This window comes from Myodes glareolus, chromosome 2, assembly GCF_982192425.1.
Source record: "Myodes glareolus chromosome 2, mMyoGla1.1, whole genome shotgun sequence".
Taxonomy (NCBI): Eukaryota; Metazoa; Chordata; class Mammalia; order Rodentia; family Cricetidae; genus Myodes; species Myodes glareolus.
Genome location: NC_142027.1, coordinates 89,421,142 through 89,441,012, shown reverse-complemented (window position 1 = coordinate 89,441,012; position 19,871 = coordinate 89,421,142). Strand labels below are relative to the sequence as shown.

At 45.2% G+C, this 19,871-nt stretch overlaps 1 protein-coding gene across 7 annotated transcripts in view; it reads right to left on the bottom strand.

Moving 5' to 3' along the window:
• Positions 1–19,871, bottom strand: part of Fry (FRY microtubule binding protein) — a 393,449-nt gene that overhangs the window by 110,573 nt on the left and 263,005 nt on the right. For all 7 annotated transcript variants that reach the window (XM_087902760.1, XM_087902759.1, XM_087902746.1 and 4 more), the window contains 5 exons: positions 16,278–16,449; positions 14,796–14,928; positions 11,131–11,238; positions 2,878–3,136; positions 107–289 (listed from right to left, as the gene is read on the bottom strand). In XM_087902760.1, coding sequence (XP_087758886.1) covers positions 107–289; positions 2,878–3,136; positions 11,131–11,238; positions 14,796–14,928; positions 16,278–16,449 — 855 coding nt within the window. The remainder of the gene's footprint in view (positions 1–106; positions 290–2,877; positions 3,137–11,130; positions 11,239–14,795; positions 14,929–16,277; positions 16,450–19,871) is intronic.

The following is a 19,871-nucleotide window of genomic DNA, read 5'->3' as shown; positions in this document are numbered from 1 at the left end:
CAGTGTATCAACAATGTTGCATACAGGCAACAGTAATGTGTTATTTCTAATTTTTAATCCAAAGCTGTTGGAAGGAATGGCCAGACTTCCCGAGAACACGCCATACCTCAGGCTGACCCAGGGCCAGGAAGAGGGCCCGGATTTCCTTGAGTATCAACACGGACAGTTTGCGTGTGGCCACCTGGAAGCTGCAGAGCAAGACGAGAGCAAAGCCTTCGACAGCGTGGAGGACGCTGCAGTGGGGGCCTCGTTCCGACTGCATCCTGTGGCTGGAGCCATTGGGAATGAGCTGTCGTACAAGAACACATTCCGAGTTTAGCAGAACAACAAGGGAGGGAGGACAGCTTGTCTGCACATTTGGGCTTTGCCATATTAAAACACATTGCAGCAGCTTAGAGACAGAGTGTGTGAATTGATTATTATTCATGAAATATCCTAATTCCCTTTTTGCTTTTCAGGTCAATGGGTGCTTTGCGCTAGCACCAGCCATCTGTTGGCTCTGATGAGAAAAGACTGTTCAAAGGCTGTTCAGAGAGAAGAAACAAGTCCGGTTTCTGGTCACACCATTTGGGATTATGCAATACCAGCGTCAAAGGGGTCTAATTTGTTTCCAATGAAGTTTACTATAGACCAAAGACACGGCTGAGTTGAACTTTCAAAGATTTTTCTTTTTACTGAGACTTGCTTACATTTGTATGTGTGTGCGTGCATGCACACGTGTGCGTGCATGCGCGCGCGCACACACACACACACTCACACATGGGAGGTAAGGTATATATGTGTATATATGTATATATGTGTGGGAAGGCTGAACTTAGAGCATCCTATGTACTAGGCAAGTTCTCTACTCCCAGGGACAGCTCAAACCCAAAGCTGGAGATTTTTCAGAAGAGAATTTAGGTTCTCTTGGGGGTGGGGTGGTGGGGGCGAGTAGTCATTATTGTTTATTTGCATTTATTTTTAAAAGCTTTAAAAATATTTTAATTAGCTTTTTTTTGTTTTGTTTTGTTTTTGTTTTTCTCGAGACAGGGTTTCTCTGTAGCTTTGGAGCCTGTCCTGGAACTAACTCTTGTAGACCAGGTTGGTCTCGAACTCACAGAGATCTACCTGCCTCTGCCTCCCTGAGTGTTGGGATTAAAGGCATGTGCCACCACTGCCCAGCTTTATTAGTTTTTAATCGCAGGCATGTGTCTGTGGGGTGTATGCGCACCTGCGTGTAGGCTGAGTCCAGAAGAGGGCATCAGATCCTCTGGAACTGGAATTAGTGGACAATTGTGAGCTCCTTGATAGGGTACTGTTCTTGGCCCTTTGGGAGAACAGTGCACACTCAACTGCTGGGTTACCTCTTGCTCCCTTTTACCTGCCTTTTGGAGACGGGATCTCATTATGCAGTTCAGGTTAGCCTAGAATTTACCATCCTCCTACCCCTGCCTCCCAAGTGTTGGGATTAGAGGTGTGAGCCATCACACTCATTTGCATTTTCCCTGGGAGGAATCTAATTCAAGCTTTGCGTGTTTACACGACCTGTTCAGGAAGTCCCCAAACTGCAGTCACGTGACCCTTCAGCAAAGACAACTAATACCCTGGGGCCACTGCCATTCAGGATTCCTGTTCTTAGGCAGCTGTCTTTTGTGAGTGTTGCACACAGGGACCTGAACCCACCCTCACTGTTCCCTGGGTGCTGCTATGCCACCTAGAGGCCACACGGGCCTCGGAGCCACTGATGACACTGTCCATCCAGAACCAGAGCCATCTGCATAGCCACTGTCAGCTCGCCGTGTGGCACCAGAATCAGGTCCTCTTCAAGGCCCTTCCCAGATTGCTAGATTCATTTTTACTATTCATTCTCAAGAAATCCTGAGATGGCATTTCCGTCTCTGTGGGTGCAGGATGGAGTGACAAGCACATTGCTAATCAGGAAGAAAACCAGCCTGGTAGACAGCCAACTGTGAGATCTACCCTCGTCTGTCTCGATGCCCACAGCCTGGTACACAGCTAACTGTGGTATCTACCATAATCTTTCTCGATGCCCACATCCCTGTCCAGTTCTAGCTTTCAATCCTTCAGTCATTTGTCCTTATTTTTAAAGATTACAATTTTCAGTTATGTGTACATATGTGCCCACAAGATAATGGGTGCTCATTTAGGCCAGAGGTGTCAAATGCCCTGAAGTTGGAATATTGAAAGTTTCAAGTCATCCGACATGGGTTCTGGAAATTGAACTTGGCTGCACCTCATTCATTCATTCATTCATTCATTCATTCATTCTGTGAACAGTGTTCTGTCTGCACATCTGCCTGTAGGCCAGAAGAGGGCACCTCCAGCCCTGCAGTACGCGCTCTTAATCTCTGAGCCATCTCTCCTTTACACTGGCCATTTGCTTTTATAAACAAATGTGTGATCATAATTCTTTCAGGTGGAAAAAAAAACCCAAAACAATTTCTACTCTTTACATACTCCTTGTTGGAGTTAACAAGTCCAACCTAATGAAAGATCATATCCTGAGTTCTTGGTCACAATGTGGCTGCCGGAAGAACTAAGGGCATCAAAGGCAGGTCCTAGGTAATACATAGTAGGAAAGAACTCCGAAGGTTCTCTAAACTTACTGTCTTTTTTTGGAGGGGGGGTGGGGAGACAGGGTTTCTCTGTAGCTTTGGAGCCTGTCCTAGAACTAACTCTTGTAGACCAGGCTGGCCTCGAACTCAGAGATCCGTCTGCCTCTGCCTCCCAAGTGCTGGGATTAAAGGTGTGTGCCACCACCGCCCAGCTAAACTTACTGTCTTTGTGTGTGTGTGTGTGTGTGTGTGTGTGTGTGTGTGTGTGTGTGTGTGTGTGAGACATAAAAGTGTGCAGTGAGTGGGCTGGCTGGGGAATCACCTCGGCGTTTCTGATTTTGTTGGCTTGTTCGTAGGCTCTTCCCTGGGTTTGTATGACCAGCTTCCACTGGGTGAGCAACTGCAGCAGCAACTTTAGGGAGGAATCGAGGAGGCTGTGATGCATGTCGTTGACTTCCCGGAGCAGGAAGTTTGTAAAACCGAAGAGGACGTCTTCCCGCCAGTCGCAAAAATCAACCAGCAGCCCCTGAAGAGAGTTCTGCGCGATGTGCCGCAGTTCATCGTCCATGTGGATGGAGAGCCTGGGAAAAGAGAGGGATGAGAGGACCAGCTTCCGTTTGCTTCGCGGCGGATGAAAGAATGCGCAGTTCTCTACTTCTACTTGTGGTTGAAAATGAGCCTCACTTAATTCTTAATAAATGACTTAAATGAATACGTTTTTAAAGTTTAATTTTACACTGACTTAAGAGTTTCAAAACTATCAGTTCCCCTGGAGCCTCCATGAGCCACTCCCAATACTACCATCTTAAAAAAGGCTTTTATTGTTATTATTAGTAGAATTATTTGGGACTGGGTTTTGCTGTATAGCACAGGCTAGCCTGGAACTCACCATGAAGACCAGGCAGGCCTAGACTCATAGAGATCTTCCTGTCTCTGCCTCCCGAACGCTGAGATTAAAGGCATGCACCACCATGCCTGGCTTTATTTTTATTTTGTATGTATGAGTGTTTTGTCTGCATGTAGCATGTGTGTGTGTGTGACACATACAGAGACCAGAGGAGGACACTTGATCCTCTGGAACTGCAGTTTCAGATGGCTGTGAGCTACCATGTGGGTGTCAGGAATTGACCCCAAGTCTTCTGCAAGAGCAACTGGTGTTTCTTAACCCCTGAGCCATCTCTCTCCAGCCTTTCTCTAAATAGTTTCAAGTTACCTTTGCTGTTTAAGGTTTGAACTCACTAGCTCCTTGCTGTTGTTTTGGTTTTTCGAGACAGGGTTTCTCTATTTAGCCCTGACTGTCCTAGAACTTACGCCATAGACCAGACTGGCCTCGAACTCACAGAGATCCACCTGCCTCTGCCTCCTGGGATTAAAGGCATGTGCCACCATCGTCTGGCCTTTTTCTCGTTTTAGGTTTATGATTTTAATTTATTATATTTATATGTTTATTTTCTAAGACATTCAGGATCATAATCTTCCAAAGATATCAAACCATATTTTAAGGAAGTATAATATTGTAACAATTGGGAATTAACATTAAATGAAAAAATGTTAATCAATGGTAAAGATACTGGATTGAATTGTGTTACACATAAAACTCCTGTGTGGACACCTGACACCCTCCCCCTCCCTTTATAAAGCAAACCTTGTTTGGAATTAGGGCCACTGCAGAAATAATTACACAAATATCAAGTCATATGGGGAGTAGGCTGGGACTCTAATCCAGTAGGACTGGCAATCTCTGCAAGAGGACTTCTGGAGATACATAGATGCCAGGAGAGTACCATGTGAAGGTAGAATAATGGTCATGGTGATGCTTCCACAAGCCGGGCAATGCCAGAGATCACCAGGTAGCCACCAGAAGCGAGGTTGAGAGGCCCCGAGCAAACACGCTTTCCCAGCATTCACAGGGAAGCAACATTGCCTTCACTTTGGCTTTGAACTTGCAGTCTCCAGACCCGAGAGACCAGCAGCTGCTCTTATTTAAGCCCCCAGGTTGTGGCACATTCCTGCAGCGGCTCCAGCAAAGCAACACAGCTCTGGAATCAGGCGGCACCGAGAGCGAGAGCTGTGCCACACTGAGCCCAGAGGAAGCCATGAGTTTTCTCCATGACGTTAGTTCAGTCCTCATCTACCGCATGGATTCAAACAACCTGCAATCTGGAATCGGTCTTGACTCCAAGCGCACAGTGCAAGACCATTTTAAAGTCCCCAGGAGTACCATGGTGAGGCAGTCTTTGCTATTCTGGGTGGCCATGCCTCTTGGAGGGATGTTATTTCCATTTTTCACCCCAAGAGCAGGTCTCGAATACTATGAGTTCAATCGATCCCACCCTTCTTTTCCAAGAGCCTCTGATCAGTAGCTAAATGACAACAGAGAGATTAAAAAGAAGCAGTCTGTGAAGACGTCTGATTTGCCTTGAGGACTCAAGGAAAAATTTTTAAGAAACATATCTGTTTGGGGGTTTTTAAAACAGTTTCAGGGACTTTTAAGACAATAATTAAAACACCAAATAAAAGCACCGAGGATAGGCCAAGAGGCCTCCTCAGGGATTTAGCCCTGAAGCAGACAAAAGGAAACTACCACCGCAACATCAGTGGGGCTGCCCTCCAGGCGGCTGGCATCAGGAGCTGGCGCTAGCCCAGTGGCTCAGGTAAGCTAGCAAACAAGAGGACGTTTCCCACAGGTATGTGCCAAAGCGAGATGCCCTGGGGCTCTATCTGCAGTGATCTAGAGCAAGTAATTGGCGTGAGTCAATTACATGGACCCCCCAGGGCACATGCTTCTTGCACAAGGGTTTAGCTGAACCAATAAAGATGCATTGAGGGGTGGGTGCAGTCCAGACAGAGCTGACCTTTGGTTATCAGGTCAGACAAATGACGCATAGCACAAACCTCTTTACCGGGCAAGTTCCAGATTTTCATCAATTAGCTAAGGGCTTGTAATAATACTCTGGTTATCTGGGTGTGTTTCAGATTGATGAAACGTAAGCTGAAGAGAAAAGATCAGTTGGCAGAGACATCCCTGTCTAAATTACGAAGGGTTAAGAAAAAATATTCCTAGGCAGAGGCCATCAAGCCAGTGGTCTGGCGATACTATCACAGGCTGCAAAGGGAACCCAGCAGGCTGAGGGGCAGGCTGCTGGTCAGCTCCAGTTTACCAGAAGACATGGCCGTTCTGTCTGGGGGAGCATTGTAGAGGTGACCTCCATCTATTTGCTGGGTGCTGAACTACATGTCGGGTCAAGCAGTTAGTGAGGCAACACACACAGCTGGAGGCTGTTCTTCGCCAGCTGCGCTTTCCGCAACCCAGCGTGCTCCAAAAGGGAAGTGAAGGAAGTGGTTAATGCACTTCAGATATCACAGGTTACATAGCCGCACCTCAGATGCATCCACCAATTAATAAAAAAACCACTAGATAGAAGACAGCGGGGCTCAGTCTCAGGAATCTCTGTAAATGGAAGGAGCCAGATCTGAATTTTTTTTTTTAATAAAAAAGTATGTATAGGTGCTTTGACTGCATGTATATCTGTGGACATACTTTTGTGGCCAGAAGAGGGCGCTGGATCCCCCGGAACTGGAGTTAGGGACAGTGGTGAGCTGCCTTGTGGGTGCTGGGAACTGAACCCAGAGGACCTAGGTTGCTCTTCCAGGGGACCTGGGTTGCTTAATCGCTGAGCCATCTCTCTAGCCCCAGTTTTAATTTCCGAACAGACAGACTCCTTGTCTAAAATCAGGAATGGGTCTGTACCCAGCTTACCTAGAAACTTACAAAAACTGTATAACACGGAATATTTCGTGCAAGAGTGAAGATTCGCTGAAAAGAACTACTGCTGTTGTGAGCTGTGTGTATGTGCTATGCTAAGCCGTCTCCGTGCGTTACCGCTGTCGTGAGCTGTGTGTACGTGCTATGCTAAGCCATCTCCATGTATTACTGAATTCTCACAGCCCTATGAGGTGGGTGTCATATTAATGAAGTCAAAGTTTTGAAGGGGGAGCAAATAATGGCTATCAAATCTCTAATGCATATATGGACCTGAGAACACAACAGGACATAGGACAGTCAGGGACACTGTCTTTTTTGTGGTCTAAGGAAGAAATCGGACACATCTGGGAAGCTGAGTGAGAGAAAAAAATTGGGGAGAAGTAAGCTCCCACCTTGTATGTGGAGATTCATTGGGGGCACCCCTCCAGCCAATCCACACAGGCTCTACTCTTTGGGGGTACCCCTCCAGTCAATCCACACAGGCTCTACCCTTTGGGAATACCCTTCTAGCCAATCCACGCAGGGTCTACCCTTGGGGGTACCCCTCCAGCCAATCCACACAGGGTCTACCCTTGGGGGCACCCCTCCAGTCAATCCACACAGGCTCTACCCTTTGGGAATACCCTTCCAGCCAATCCACACAGGGTCTACCCTTGGGGGTACCCTCCAGTCAATCCACACAGGCTCTACCCTTTGGGAATACCCTTCCAGCCAATCCATGCAGGGTCTACCCTTGGGGGTACCCCTCCAGCCAATCCACACAGGGTCTACCCTTGGGGGCACCCCTCCAGCCAATCCACACAGGCTCCATGCAAGAACAGGAATGTAAGACAACTTGGGGTTTGACCACGAAGCCAGGACAATCTCCACAGCCTCCAGGAAACCCACTGGGTAAGATTTCTCAGACCAGCCATTATTCATTGGCTGAACAATACATATGATGTCAGAAATTTAGTAGCTTGGAGAAGGAGGCTTGCCAGCCTCATTCCACACACTACTGTCTGTGGCTTGTGTGTCTGCAGTATTTAGCTGGACCCAGAAGTGCTGGCATGGTGGGCCTGCAGCAGTCACATGGGACACATCCTTGAAACCCCTTACTGGGAGCTTAACCAGTAAGGGATGAATGAACACTGGTCTGGCTTTTCCAATTATGAAGAAACCCTAATTTTCTGGTAAAAATGCACTATTGAGTAAGTGTGAAGAGTCTAGCGCCCTCCTCTGGCCAGGCTGTTTATATTGCATCAAGTCAATTCAGCACAATCTTGATAGGACTTTGCAGGGCAGGCAGAGTGCTGGAAATCTTCCTGTGTGGCAACAGAAATGCACATTTTTCGTGAGTAGATCACTACACCTTTATCTCTGGACCTCTGGGTGGGGGGCACGTGAAGCACCTCATTTTCCCAGGACACAGAGGACCTGGTGTATATATAGGTCACAGGCTCTTTATTGCTCTCTGAGAACACCCTCTGACTTTTTAATTTTTATAAACTTCCTTTGAAGTTTATATTTTTTATTTTTTTAAAAAAAGCCCTTTTAACAAGCTTCCAATAGTCTGGCTATTTTTCTTGAACTTTCAAGAATATTTATTTGTTCCTTTCTCCTCTAAAAAACAGTACTCATGGCTTTGGGCTTTATAAGAATGTACACAATAATAAACAGGACGCTATAAATAGCCCAGACATTCCAACGATGTCTAACAATCCCCTCCCCGCGTGTCTGGCACCAAGGTCCGCAGATTCCAGCATCACCGGATTAGGCCTGTCAAGGTGATTTCAGAGGTTAAGAGCCTTCTACCAGACCCAAAGCAAAGCAGTGCTGGGCGCTCTCCCAGAATACTCCACGTTATCTAAAAAGCCTGGCATTTCAAAGGCTTTCATGTAGGCCATTACCAGCTACATCTCTGAAGGAAGTCAATGTCCCTCCCACCCCAAACTGATAACTGGCGCTTTCCCACAGACTCCCCTCTGTCTAAGCAGGGTGTAGATGCCTCAGCGTTATTTAGCCCTCTCAAGGGTCCTCAGAGACAAGCAGCATCCTTCTAAAATTACCAAATTTTTACCCATGGAGAAAGGGTATGCTGGGGGTTTAAATAATTTGTCTAGGTCGCCCAGACAGTAAAACAGCAAGCAGGGATACCAAACTCAAACTTTCGAGAAAATTCTGCCATCTTCCCATTCTTCCCTCCTGTTTCCTCCGTCAGGACCTTGCTCTCTGTTGGTTCACATGGCTAGTGGTAGGGGCCTTAGCTACAGATTTCTTCAAGTCCTGATCCCTGGTTCCCGGATCCTCCCATGTCCTGCCACAAAAATACTGACTTCTGGTTGTCAACCTGTCTACTGCTGTCCACAGTAAACTGGCCGGTGACTCCTTTGTGTTTCTGGGCCATTCCGGAATTTGTCCAGAGATTCTCTTTGTTCTCAGTCCCTACCCTCATTCCAGGAGACTCCTTGAGTGGACGACCCTCATGGGACCCCAGTCCCTTCCTTCCTCACTCTTCTCCTCCCCCAATCAATTCAGGTCCATTTCCCCCTCTTTGCCTCAGCCTCCCTGCTTGCTGGGCCTTAGCAAAGCCAACGGACAGCGTTAATTGTCTAAACCTTACACAATTTTGCAGGGGCTGGGGATTAGACTCAGAGCCTCGCACATGTGGAGGCAAACTCTTTCTATTGTATTTTCTCCCCAGTCCATGCCATTCTTAAAGTAACTTCTAAGCTTGGGATAGAGAGGAGAATTCATGGCTTGAAGCAACAGACAGGCTCCGGTGACTGATGGGAGGTAACACACACACACACACACACACATACACACATGAGCAGGAAGGGAAGTCTTAGGATCTCCAGTAGCCTTCACACTCAGCATCGCCCTATGTTAGAGGCATGGAGAAGGGTGCGGAGAGTAGCAGGCAATAAAAGCTCCTGTCTAAAAGCTCGGGGTCCTCTCTGTCCTAGACTGCTAGTTGGAGCCCCTTTGTTGGTGTCCTCTGCCTCTCATGCAGTAGGAGGACCGGAAAAAGATGAGCTGTGTGTAACCAAGGCTGTTCCCTTCTCTAACCTAAGAACCTCGGCCCATCAGAATCTAAAGAGACAAACCGAGGCTCCCATCCCAGGGGCATCCTCAGGTTTTGGGGTTCGCCTAGGGGGTTAGGCACTAATATTTTTTCTCTTTCCTAGGCTTTCCTTTTTGCTGCCATTATCAGATTAATGTACCTCAAATGGCATTTAAATATTTACATCTATGGGGGACAGGAGAGGTGGCTTGATGGGTAAGAGCACTGGCTGCTCTTCCGGAGGACCTGAGTTCAAGTCTGAGCATCACCGTGATTGTGAGGGTATGGATCTTTGCCCTACATAGGTGACTGTGCACCACATGGGTGCCTGGTGAGTTTGGATCAGGGCAGCAGAGCCCCTGGGACAGGAGCTATAGACGACTGTGAGATGCCAGGTGGGTGCTGGGAGCTGAGCCGGAGTCCTCCGCAAGGGTCCAGTCAGTGCTCTCAACGGCAGAACTGACCTTTCCAATCCAAATAAAACAATTTTCAAAATTACATTTATTGTATATACATGTGTGTATGTGTGTGTGTGTGTGTGTGTGTGTGTGTGTGTGTGTGTGTATGCTTGTGTGGGTACATACATGATCCAGTAGATGCCTGGAGGTCAGAGGACAACGGTCAGGGGTCAGTTCTCTCCTCCCACCATGTAGACACTGAGGACTGAACTCAGGCTGTCTAGCCTCTTCGCCCTCTGGACCGTCTTGTAAGTCCCTAAAATGGCTTGTCAATGGTGTCGCCTGCCGCTAAAATTCTCTCTCTAGGCGGGCGTCTAGGTCCTTTCATTATTGGCTTTCCTAACTCTTTTTATTCCCTTCATTTCCCCAATCCGGCAATGAATCTTAAATCTCCCTCCCATCTCCCACATCCCAGTGACAATAGTTTTGCCTTCTATGTTGATTTTTTTGATTTTAAATGAAAGACATAGGTTGTCAAGTTGTCAACAGGAGTTTCTGATTATAGGAGACGATGACTACAAACTACAATGACATACTTTCACTCAAAGCAAACAGTTTTTAGGTTTGAGTTGGGCTGTGTAGTCATATGGAAGATGGGAAGAAAGACGAGCGTGATTTTTGGTAGCTTTCAGGATAACTACTGTTAGATTTAAGATTACTGTCTCTTTTGACCTCATCAGAGAGTCTAGGTACCTCAAACTGAGGGCCAGACCTCAGACGAGCTCTCACAGGGAGGCCACGCCCTTCCCTTGACTTTTCTGAACTCAGTCTTTCCCTGGAGGCCTTTTATTCTCTGGCTTCCTTGGTCCACAGTTGGCCCCTCTGCCCACTGAACTCAAGGGTCTACTGTGTGCTATTCATTTGTGCAGGCCCACGCTCGGGATGTTAGCGACTGTGAAGACATTTGTATTTATTTTAAACCCCTTGGGCATGGAAATCAAAACAAAACAGATGTCTTAAAGGGTTACAAGTCAAGTCTACAGTCTGGAGGCTGAGGCAGGAAGACTGTAATTTATGACCAGCCTGGTGATTAGAGAGACCATGTCTCAAATAGAGTAAAAGAGGGAACCGGGGATATGTCTCAGTAACAGAGAGTGTACCCAACACAAGTCCCATCATTAAAACTAAAACAAAACCAAAAACAACTAAGTTCTTTCTTCCTGTCCACACATAAGACCTAGGACAACACCTTATGAAGTAAACCTCCATCAGTTGAAAGCAAACGCTCTACTCTGTTTCTTCACGCAATGACAAAAGAGTAAAATCAATTTTGATTGGCTAACAGCTGAGATTGTTTTCACCCACCTGGCCAGCAAGTCAATAAGTTCAAGTTTGGACATGCCGTCCGGCAGCAGTCGAGGGATTGCAGCGACACAGGTCCTGAAGAGATCGATTTTTGGTTTTCTTTCACCCCTAGAGTTTGAAGACAAAATTGAAGCAAGTCAAAAGATTATGAAAATAAGAAAAAAATACAAAAAAATGGTAAAGAGTGTGAACAAAAACTAGCATCTAATACAGACCTTCTGAGTATAGCCTGGTGCTGACCCCATGTCTTTATCAAATGGGCCAATGAGCTTGTAAAAGTCTAGACGTGGGGCTGGAGAAATGGCTCAGTTGTTTAGAGCACTGGTTGTTCTTGCAGAGGCCCCAGGTTTGATCCCCACCACCCACATGGTGACTCCCAACCTTCAGTTCCAGGGGATCTAATGCCCTCTTCTGATCTCTGCAGATACCAAGCATGCATGAGGTACACACATGTACATGCAGGTAAAACATTCACACATGAAATAAAATGAATAAATCTAATTAAAAAAATGAAAACAAACAAAAAAGTTGAGATGTGCTTCCAAGTCATAGATCTCCGAACATACAGACATCCAGAGCACCTGATCACAAGCTGTCTGTTCAGTAGGATTTCATGGAGATTGGTCCCCACGGATGACTTTTCAACACTCGAATCACAAAGAAGCCTCAACGGATCAGCAAAGCAATGACCATCATGGCTATATCTAGTATTTGTGTGGGATTTGAATGTTTATCAGTGTGGTAGTTTGAATGTATTTGGTCCCCATAAGCTCCTAGGGAGTGGCTCCATAAGGAGGTGTGGCCTTGTTGGAAGAAGAGTATCATTGTGGAGGCAGGCTTTGAGGTCTCATATGTGCTCAAGTTATACCCAATGTCCCAGATCACTTCCTGTGACCTCCAGATCAAGATGTAGAATTCTCAGCTCCTTCTCCAGAGTCCTGCTATGACGCTAATGGACTGAACCTCTGAGCTGTAGGTCAGCCTCAATTAAATGCTTTCCTTTAAAAGAGTTGCTGTGGTCATGGTGTCTCTTCACGGCAAAAGAAACCTTAACTAAGACAAGCAGCAAGACTTCTGGAAATTTCTCCTCCTGATGAATTATGCTTCGATTAAGTGTTTTCAAATAAGTCTTTCTTATAATGATACATGCTATAGTTTGCTTTCTGTTGTTATGCTAAACATCATGACCAGGAGTGACTTAGAGAGAAAAGTGTTTATTTCATCTCACACGTCAGGCGATAACCCATCACTGAGGGAAGTCAGGCTAAGACCTCAAGGCAGGAACCGAAGCAAAGAGTTCAGAGGAATGCTGCTTATTGACTTGCTCCCCAGGACCTGCTCAGCTACCTTTCTTAAACAGCAGAGGCCCACCTGCCTAGGGGTGGCCCCACCCACAGTGGGCTGGGTCCTCCTACATTAATTAGCTGGCAAGAAAATGCCCCCCCCCACATGGCCACAGGACAATCTGATGGAGGCAATGCTTCAAGGGACCACCCTCATTCCAGGTGACTCTAGTTTCTTTCAAGTTGACAAAAATACGCTTGGAGTCTCCCACGGAACCAACCGGAGCAACAATCTACAGCAACATAGAAAGATTCTGACAATTTGGTCTTCAGAGATAAATATAAATGTGGTACCAAATGAATGCAATTGTAGAACACAGACTCAGGAATGAAAACACAAAGGGTCACAGACAGATGTAATCACTCTGGAACACTACCCCAACTGACCTCAGGACAGAAATGCAACAAGCAGAATCGATTCTCTATGTTTGAATCATCAGTGTCAAGTAGCAGACTTACTCCTTGGCATTATCTGCAACGATGCTTCTGTGTTAAGAATGCTAGTATCTTAAGTATGTTAAGAAAGAATACAGGGTAGTGGCTGGAGAGGTGGTCCAGAGGTTAAGAGTGTGTGTTGTTTTTGCAGAGGACCCAAGTTCAATTCCCAGTATCCATATTGGGTGGTCACTTCAGCTTTAGGGGGTTATGATCCTCCTCTTCTGGTCTCAAAAGCTAATGTACTTACATACTCACTGTGTGCATGCACACATGTGTACACACACACACGATAAAAATAAATTTTAAAAAGTGAATACAGGACTGGGACACACCCCAGTGATCAGCATCCTTTCCAAGCGTGTGCAAGGTCCAAGGTTCCGCCCTACCGCTGCAAAGCAAGCACTAAAGAACGCAGTAAAGCCAAGTCTTTGAATGTTCTCCTCACAGAAGGAAAATCAAACACGAATGTGGACAGCCATAAGTAGTTTCCTCTCCTTTTCCAAGAATGTTCTGCAAGATTTGCAGGAAGCCTGCAGAGAGGAGGGGCATCCACTGTGGCTTTCCGCGTAGACAGAGATGCCATCACCGGACACCCTCAGTAGCTGCTGACACCCTAATGCTCCACGTTTGTCATCTGCAGCAGACGGGTGTCTACCCAGCATCCCTAGTTTGATCACCAGATGTTTTCAACAGCTGGGATCTTTTTCTTACCTATTGGAGGACAGACGACCCTGTGCAACCTAAAGTGTATGGGGAACTCTGCCATCCGTTTTCAGCCCGCAAAGCAAGCCTACATTAGAAACTAAATGGACACATGGTTTCTTTTTATTAACATAGGCTTTGGTCTACGGGATTTTATGGGAGCCTGTGAATGTCCCGCAAAGGGACAAACTTTTGAAAAAGGAAATTGATTAGCAGATGTTAAAAATTTTTATTATTTATTTTGGTGTTTTGAGACCAGGTTTCTCTCTGTAGCTCTGGCTATCCTACAACTCACTCTGTAGACCAGGCTGGCCACAATCTCACTGAGATCCACCTGCCTCTGCCTCCCAAATGCTGGGATTAAAGATGTGAACCATCACTGCCAAGCCTTTTACTTTTTCTTTTCTCTTCTTCTTCTTCTTTTAACGTGGCACAAAAGAAATAAGGAATGGGGATTGCGCAAAACACTGTGTGCCATGATCAAGTGAATTTCTTGCTCAGGGCAGGGAGAGTGGTGGATCGGCCTCAAACGCTACCTCAGACCAGCCGGCTCTTCCCATTACCCTCTTCTAAATGTTTGTGTGGTTCCCTGAAATTCCTCCTTAAAGAAAGAAAGAAAAGAAACAAGCTATTTTCCACTCAAGAGTCTGTCTTAAATTTTTAGTTGAGAAGAAAATTCTCAGCCTTATTTGGGGTTTTCAAGCTGGTTGATTATAAAGAAAGAAGGACCTTACAAAAAGTTGAAGCACTAGTTAAAATAAATAAAATAGCTTGCACGGGTTGGGGTGGGGGTGCACATGTCTTTAGTCCCAGCACTAAAGACAGAGGCAGAAGACTATCCAGCCTGGTCTACATAGTGAATTCCAAGTCAATCAGGGCTACATGGTGAGACCCTGGCTCAAAATAAAACAAAACAAAACCAAAAAACCAAAAAAAAAAAAAACCACATAAAATGCCCTTTTATGGATCAGTAATGAGCTGCAAGCCCCATTTTCTAACTTGCCGGCAGCTTAATGTGTACTGAAGATAGAATCGAAAGAGGCCAACCTCAGCTTTGAACTGGCTTTCAGGCAAATAACATTGCTACATATGCGTTACCACCTCTAGAACCGAGCTGAGTAGGAGAAGAGAGGAATGTCCACTTGGATCCCGCAGCTCATGAGCCGCCTTGGTGGTACTCACGTGATCATGTCTTCCGGCTCTTTGTTTAGCATCTGGACGTTGGTCAGCATCATGCAACGTCCCACTTCTTTATCAAGGTGTCTTAGGATGTTGCCTACCGCCTTGCGGACTTGAGAGTAATATAAGGACATTCCTGAAAAACATGTGTTAGTCACACTTGTAACTAAATGTATCAACGAATCGTACTCAGCTCCGCCCAAGCGCCCCAAAATTGCCTCTTCAAGAAGGGTCCTCTGCGCCTGGGATTTCCTTGAACAGAAGGGCAGAGGGTGGTTCCATTTTTGCCTGCCTAGCTCGAGTGCACTGCCCTGCACTTTGCCAGCGCTCGCCAAATAACTGTTTCAACTTACTTAACAAGAGTTGTAATGCCTTTTAAATGTTTACTTTTTATTTATGTGAGTGCTTTTGTCTGTATGTATAAGTCTGCACCACATGATCACATGTGAGCAGTACCTGTGGAGGTCAGAAGAGTGCATTGAGTCCTATGGACTATAGTTACAGGCAGTTGTGAGCTGCCATGTGGGTGGGAACCTACTCTGGGTCCCTGGTAAGAGCAGCCAGTGCTCTTAACCAATGAGGCAACTCTCCAGCCCTCCCAATTCAAATATTTCAATGAGAAATGTTTTTCCATAAAAGTTAAAGTAATTAATTTTGCTTTTGAATTTTGATTTGCTTCTGATTAACAAGAAAAGTCACTAGCATTAACAGTTACATGAATAAGTGATAATTATCATTTGGGGTTAAGAGTTTAACAATTGTATATTGTTCCCCGGAATACATGTGCAGATTCTTTAGTAAAATAAACAAATTGACTCCACTTATAAACTTTAAGATGAGGGAAATGTATTGATTGCTCCCATTGAGTGTGCTTTGAGTGTTCCTATAGTTAGACGACAACACACACACACACACACCACATATCAAACAAAATCGACATCACACTTTAACAAAGTAAGTAGCCATTTCTCATGCATAAAGTCTTTTGAACTCATTGACTATAACAAAACTAACGTTAAAGTGAAGACTTCTGCGCGTATTTCTTTTATATCTTTGGAATTTAGGATTCAGGAAGATATATCAGAGAAAAAAAAATTCTCCTGAAGTGTTTGTGGGAATTGGCATCTTACAATACAAATTAGACCAGTGTTACTCAAAAAAAGGGAAGAAATTTTCTTTGAAAAATAAATTAATGAACAAATCATACATAAGATTGTTGGAAACTTACTGTACAATGTAGGTAACCAATAACCAATATCAGATGTTTACAAGGACCCAGATGAAAGGCCAACACAAAATGGCAAAATATTTACCAGGAAGTCCTAAGGAGTTTAAAGGGCTCCAGGATCAGAACCCAGCAGGAATCTGTCACCACAACAGTGCAGGAATGTCTCACCAGCTACTTGGCAAAGATTTTTTTTTTTCCTGAGTTCCTTTCACTTCCAGCAAGGAGCTGAGAGTGTTTTTTCAGGGAGCCATACCCACCTATCATTTTGGCTTCCTCTTCCGTGAGCGTCTTACTCAAATATGTTTTCTTTACTCTCAGGGTGTTTCCCGACGGTAGCACAGCCCCTGTGACCGGCATGGGCGGCTCACCGTCCTTCTGTTGTAAGCTATCGGCGATCACCAAAAACGCGCGCAAACCGATGTTCATTCTCTGTAAGAGACACAAGCAAAGACCCCATCAACTAGAACAATCCGATAGGATTAGTCATGGGGAAACAGCCAGGAAGATGCTCACCAAATTCCTAGTGCGTCTGTGTGGAGGGAGAGCAGCAAAGAGATAGGTCCTCATCCTGGAAGTGGCTGCACTAAGTTAAACTGAGTCAGTCACACAACTGACTCAATGCTTCCCAGAAAGGGACACCATAGGCTTTAATCCAAAGACAGCGTGAAGATACTGAGTTCCAAATATGAATCACAAATTAAATATCTCTGATTATCTTACTTATTTTGAGATGAACTACGTAGGGCAGGCAGGCCTCAGCGCTCAGAGATCCATCCACCTGCTTCTGCCTCCCACAGCCAGCCACTATCTATTATTGACCTCTGATTACAAAGGCCAGCAAGTTTGAGAATAAACTTTAGAAACTGAAAGTCATCAAACCCACGGAAACACATGGGGATGTGAACCACGGAGCTTGTTCATAGCAGGTTGCAGCACTGCGCTCTGTATCACATTCTCGAGGAAATAGGATGAAGGCCTTGCTGCTCTAGCTCCCGCCCCCAGTGCACCTCATCATAGTTTGCATCTGAGATTTCCCTGGGGAGCACCTTCACTGACCATCTTCTCTCCGGCCTGCTGATTTTGCTCACTTTAAAAGTGCGATGTTTATTTTCATATTATTGATTACAAGAGTTCTTTGTACATTCTGGAAAGGAGTACCTTGTGGGGGATGTGAAAATATTTTCTCCCATGCGATGATTCCTACCAAATGCCTTATCAACACGCAAACTTGAAAGCATACACTTAATTTATTGGCTTTCTGTGATTTTTGATTTTTGTGTTCTAGAAAGATTTGCTCATTCGAGGGTCACAAAAGTTTTCACTTTTTTTTTTCCTGGAAGATTTACAGTGCTGGGTTTATATTTAGGTTGCACAATCCATTTCGAGCTTTTTTCTGCTTACAGTGAAAATTGTGGACAGGAATTCGTCGTTTTGTAAGGTGCGCATCCAATTGCCCAGCACCACACAGTGGAAAGACTTTTACTCAGTGGCTAGATTCCCATAACTGGAAACCAGCCAACCATTCATGTGTGGCTCTGTCTCTAATCTCCCATCCTCATTGGTCCTTTTTTAAGAATCTACTCCCACTCTTATACTGATTTTATACTAGGCCTTAAAACCAGGCTGTGCTAGTCTTCCATTTCTGAATTACGTTCTTTTAGTAGTTTGATGTCCCATATCAAATTTAAAACCAGCGCATTGATTTCTATTTTAAAAGAAGCTGTAGGGTATATAAGCCAGATTATTATTAAGATGATAACTTAAAACATTTAAGTCAGTTTGAGGGCAAGAGAACTCAACAATGGCCAGTCTTTTGATTTGCTAGAAATGGTAATTATCTCTACCTATTTGGATCATTGCCTTTGTTCAATATTTTTTAGTTTTTAAAATAAAAAAAGCCATAAGTAGTTTTCACGTTTTGTCTGTTTTATTGCTGGCTACTTTCTTTTCATCAATACTGTAAATTGTTTAATTTGTTTATTCATTACTAGTACATATATAAATACATTACTTATTTATCTTGTATCCTGAAATCTTCCTAAAGTCATGTATCAACTCCAAATCATTTGATATTTTCTTTCTTTTTTAAAACAAGTGACGTCTTTATTTGTGCTGACATTGCTCTTCTCGTCACAGGGTCTCATGTTGCCCAGGCTGGCCTTGAACGCCCTATGTAGACTCCTGATCTTCATGCTTCCATCTCTCAACTGCTGTGGGATTACAGGTGTGTCCAGCCATGCACAGCCTCTTTGTACTGTATTTGCTCATCAAGGAAAAACTTTTTGTATTTTCATTTCCAGCCTATCAGTACTTTATTTCTTCTTTTCTTGCCTCCAGTACTGAATAAATCTCCAGCTCCATGTTTTTTTTAGATCAGGGCAAACATGAGAGAAAATGTCCGGTCAAAAGTGCATCTCACAGATATGCACTTCTCATGATGAAGGACATGTATACAGTACGTAGACAGGCCCAAACCAAGTATGGCCATTACCTAGAAACTACCTAATTGCTGAGTTGTGCTTGACACACTTGGCTTTAAGATATCCCTGTAGGTCTCTGAGCATTGTTACACAAGCTGATTTCAAAAACATTATTTAAGGACCAATATGGAGCCAGGGATGATGGTGTTTGCCTGCAGTTCCCATACTTCAGAGGCTGGGACAGGACAATCAAGCGCTTACAGTCTTGCTCAGCAATATAGCAAGTTCAAGGCCAGTGTGAGGCCCTATATGATCAAACAACACACCAGTAAGCAGCTCCCGAAGGGCCAGTCTGGCTGCGCTCTGAGAAACTGTCCCCAGCAGCAGCATTTTCACCCGCTGTGCAGCTTCTCTGGCACTGACCCCTGAGTGCCTGCTTCTCAAGAGGACCGTGTGTACGAACGGAGGAAGCTTGGTGCGTGTGAAATCCTGCGGGAATGTGTGTTGACCTGAGCAGGCCATGGCAAAGACCCCAGAGCCTCAGACCCACAGAAGAATGCTAAAACCTTTCTCCTGGGGTGAGGATCATAGAAAAATGGTAAAGACTGCCTCCGCTGGCTGAGTGTGAGTACTGACAGTGTGGGCAGAACACATCTGATACACTTTTCTCCCTGGGAGATGTTTACGGCCTGAAGACTGCTCCCTCACAGAGCAAGAGCGGTTAAACCTCTCCTCTTGATCCAACGATCTCCTTGTTTACCTAGAAGCAATAACCCTGTTTCCTTTGTCCAGCTGTATGCTACTGCTGCCTTACATGGAACCTTTTGGGCTTACAGCTGTCAACTGGTAATAGGCAAATTCTTCTATGCTACGACAAGAGGAAGAGACGCAAAAGAGAGCGGGCAAGATGATCCAGTGGGCAAAGGCACTGTGGTGTTGTGAGAGAAAATGGCTCTCAAAGGGAGTAGCAATATTAGGAGGTATGGCCTTGTTGAAGTAGGGGTGGCCTTGTTGGAGGAAGTGTGTCACTGTCTGGCCAGGCTTTGAGGTCTCTTTGGCTCAAGCTTCCCTCAGTGTGACACACAGTCCACTTCCTGTTGCGTTCTGATCAAGATCTACCCAGCACCATGTGTGCCTGAATGATGCCAGGCACCCCACCGTGACGATAATGGACTAAACCTCTGACACTACAAGCCACCATCTCAATTAAATGTTTTCCTTTATAGAGTTACCGTGGTCATGGTGTCTCTTCACAACAATAGAAACCCTAACTAAGACATGCATTTACTGCCAAACCTGGCAATTTAAATTTGAGCTTTGTGACCCTCAAGGTGGAAGGAGAGAACTGACTCCCCCAAGTTTTCCTTTGACCTCCACACTCACACCACGACACAAGCATGGATGTGCACACACACACACACACACACACAC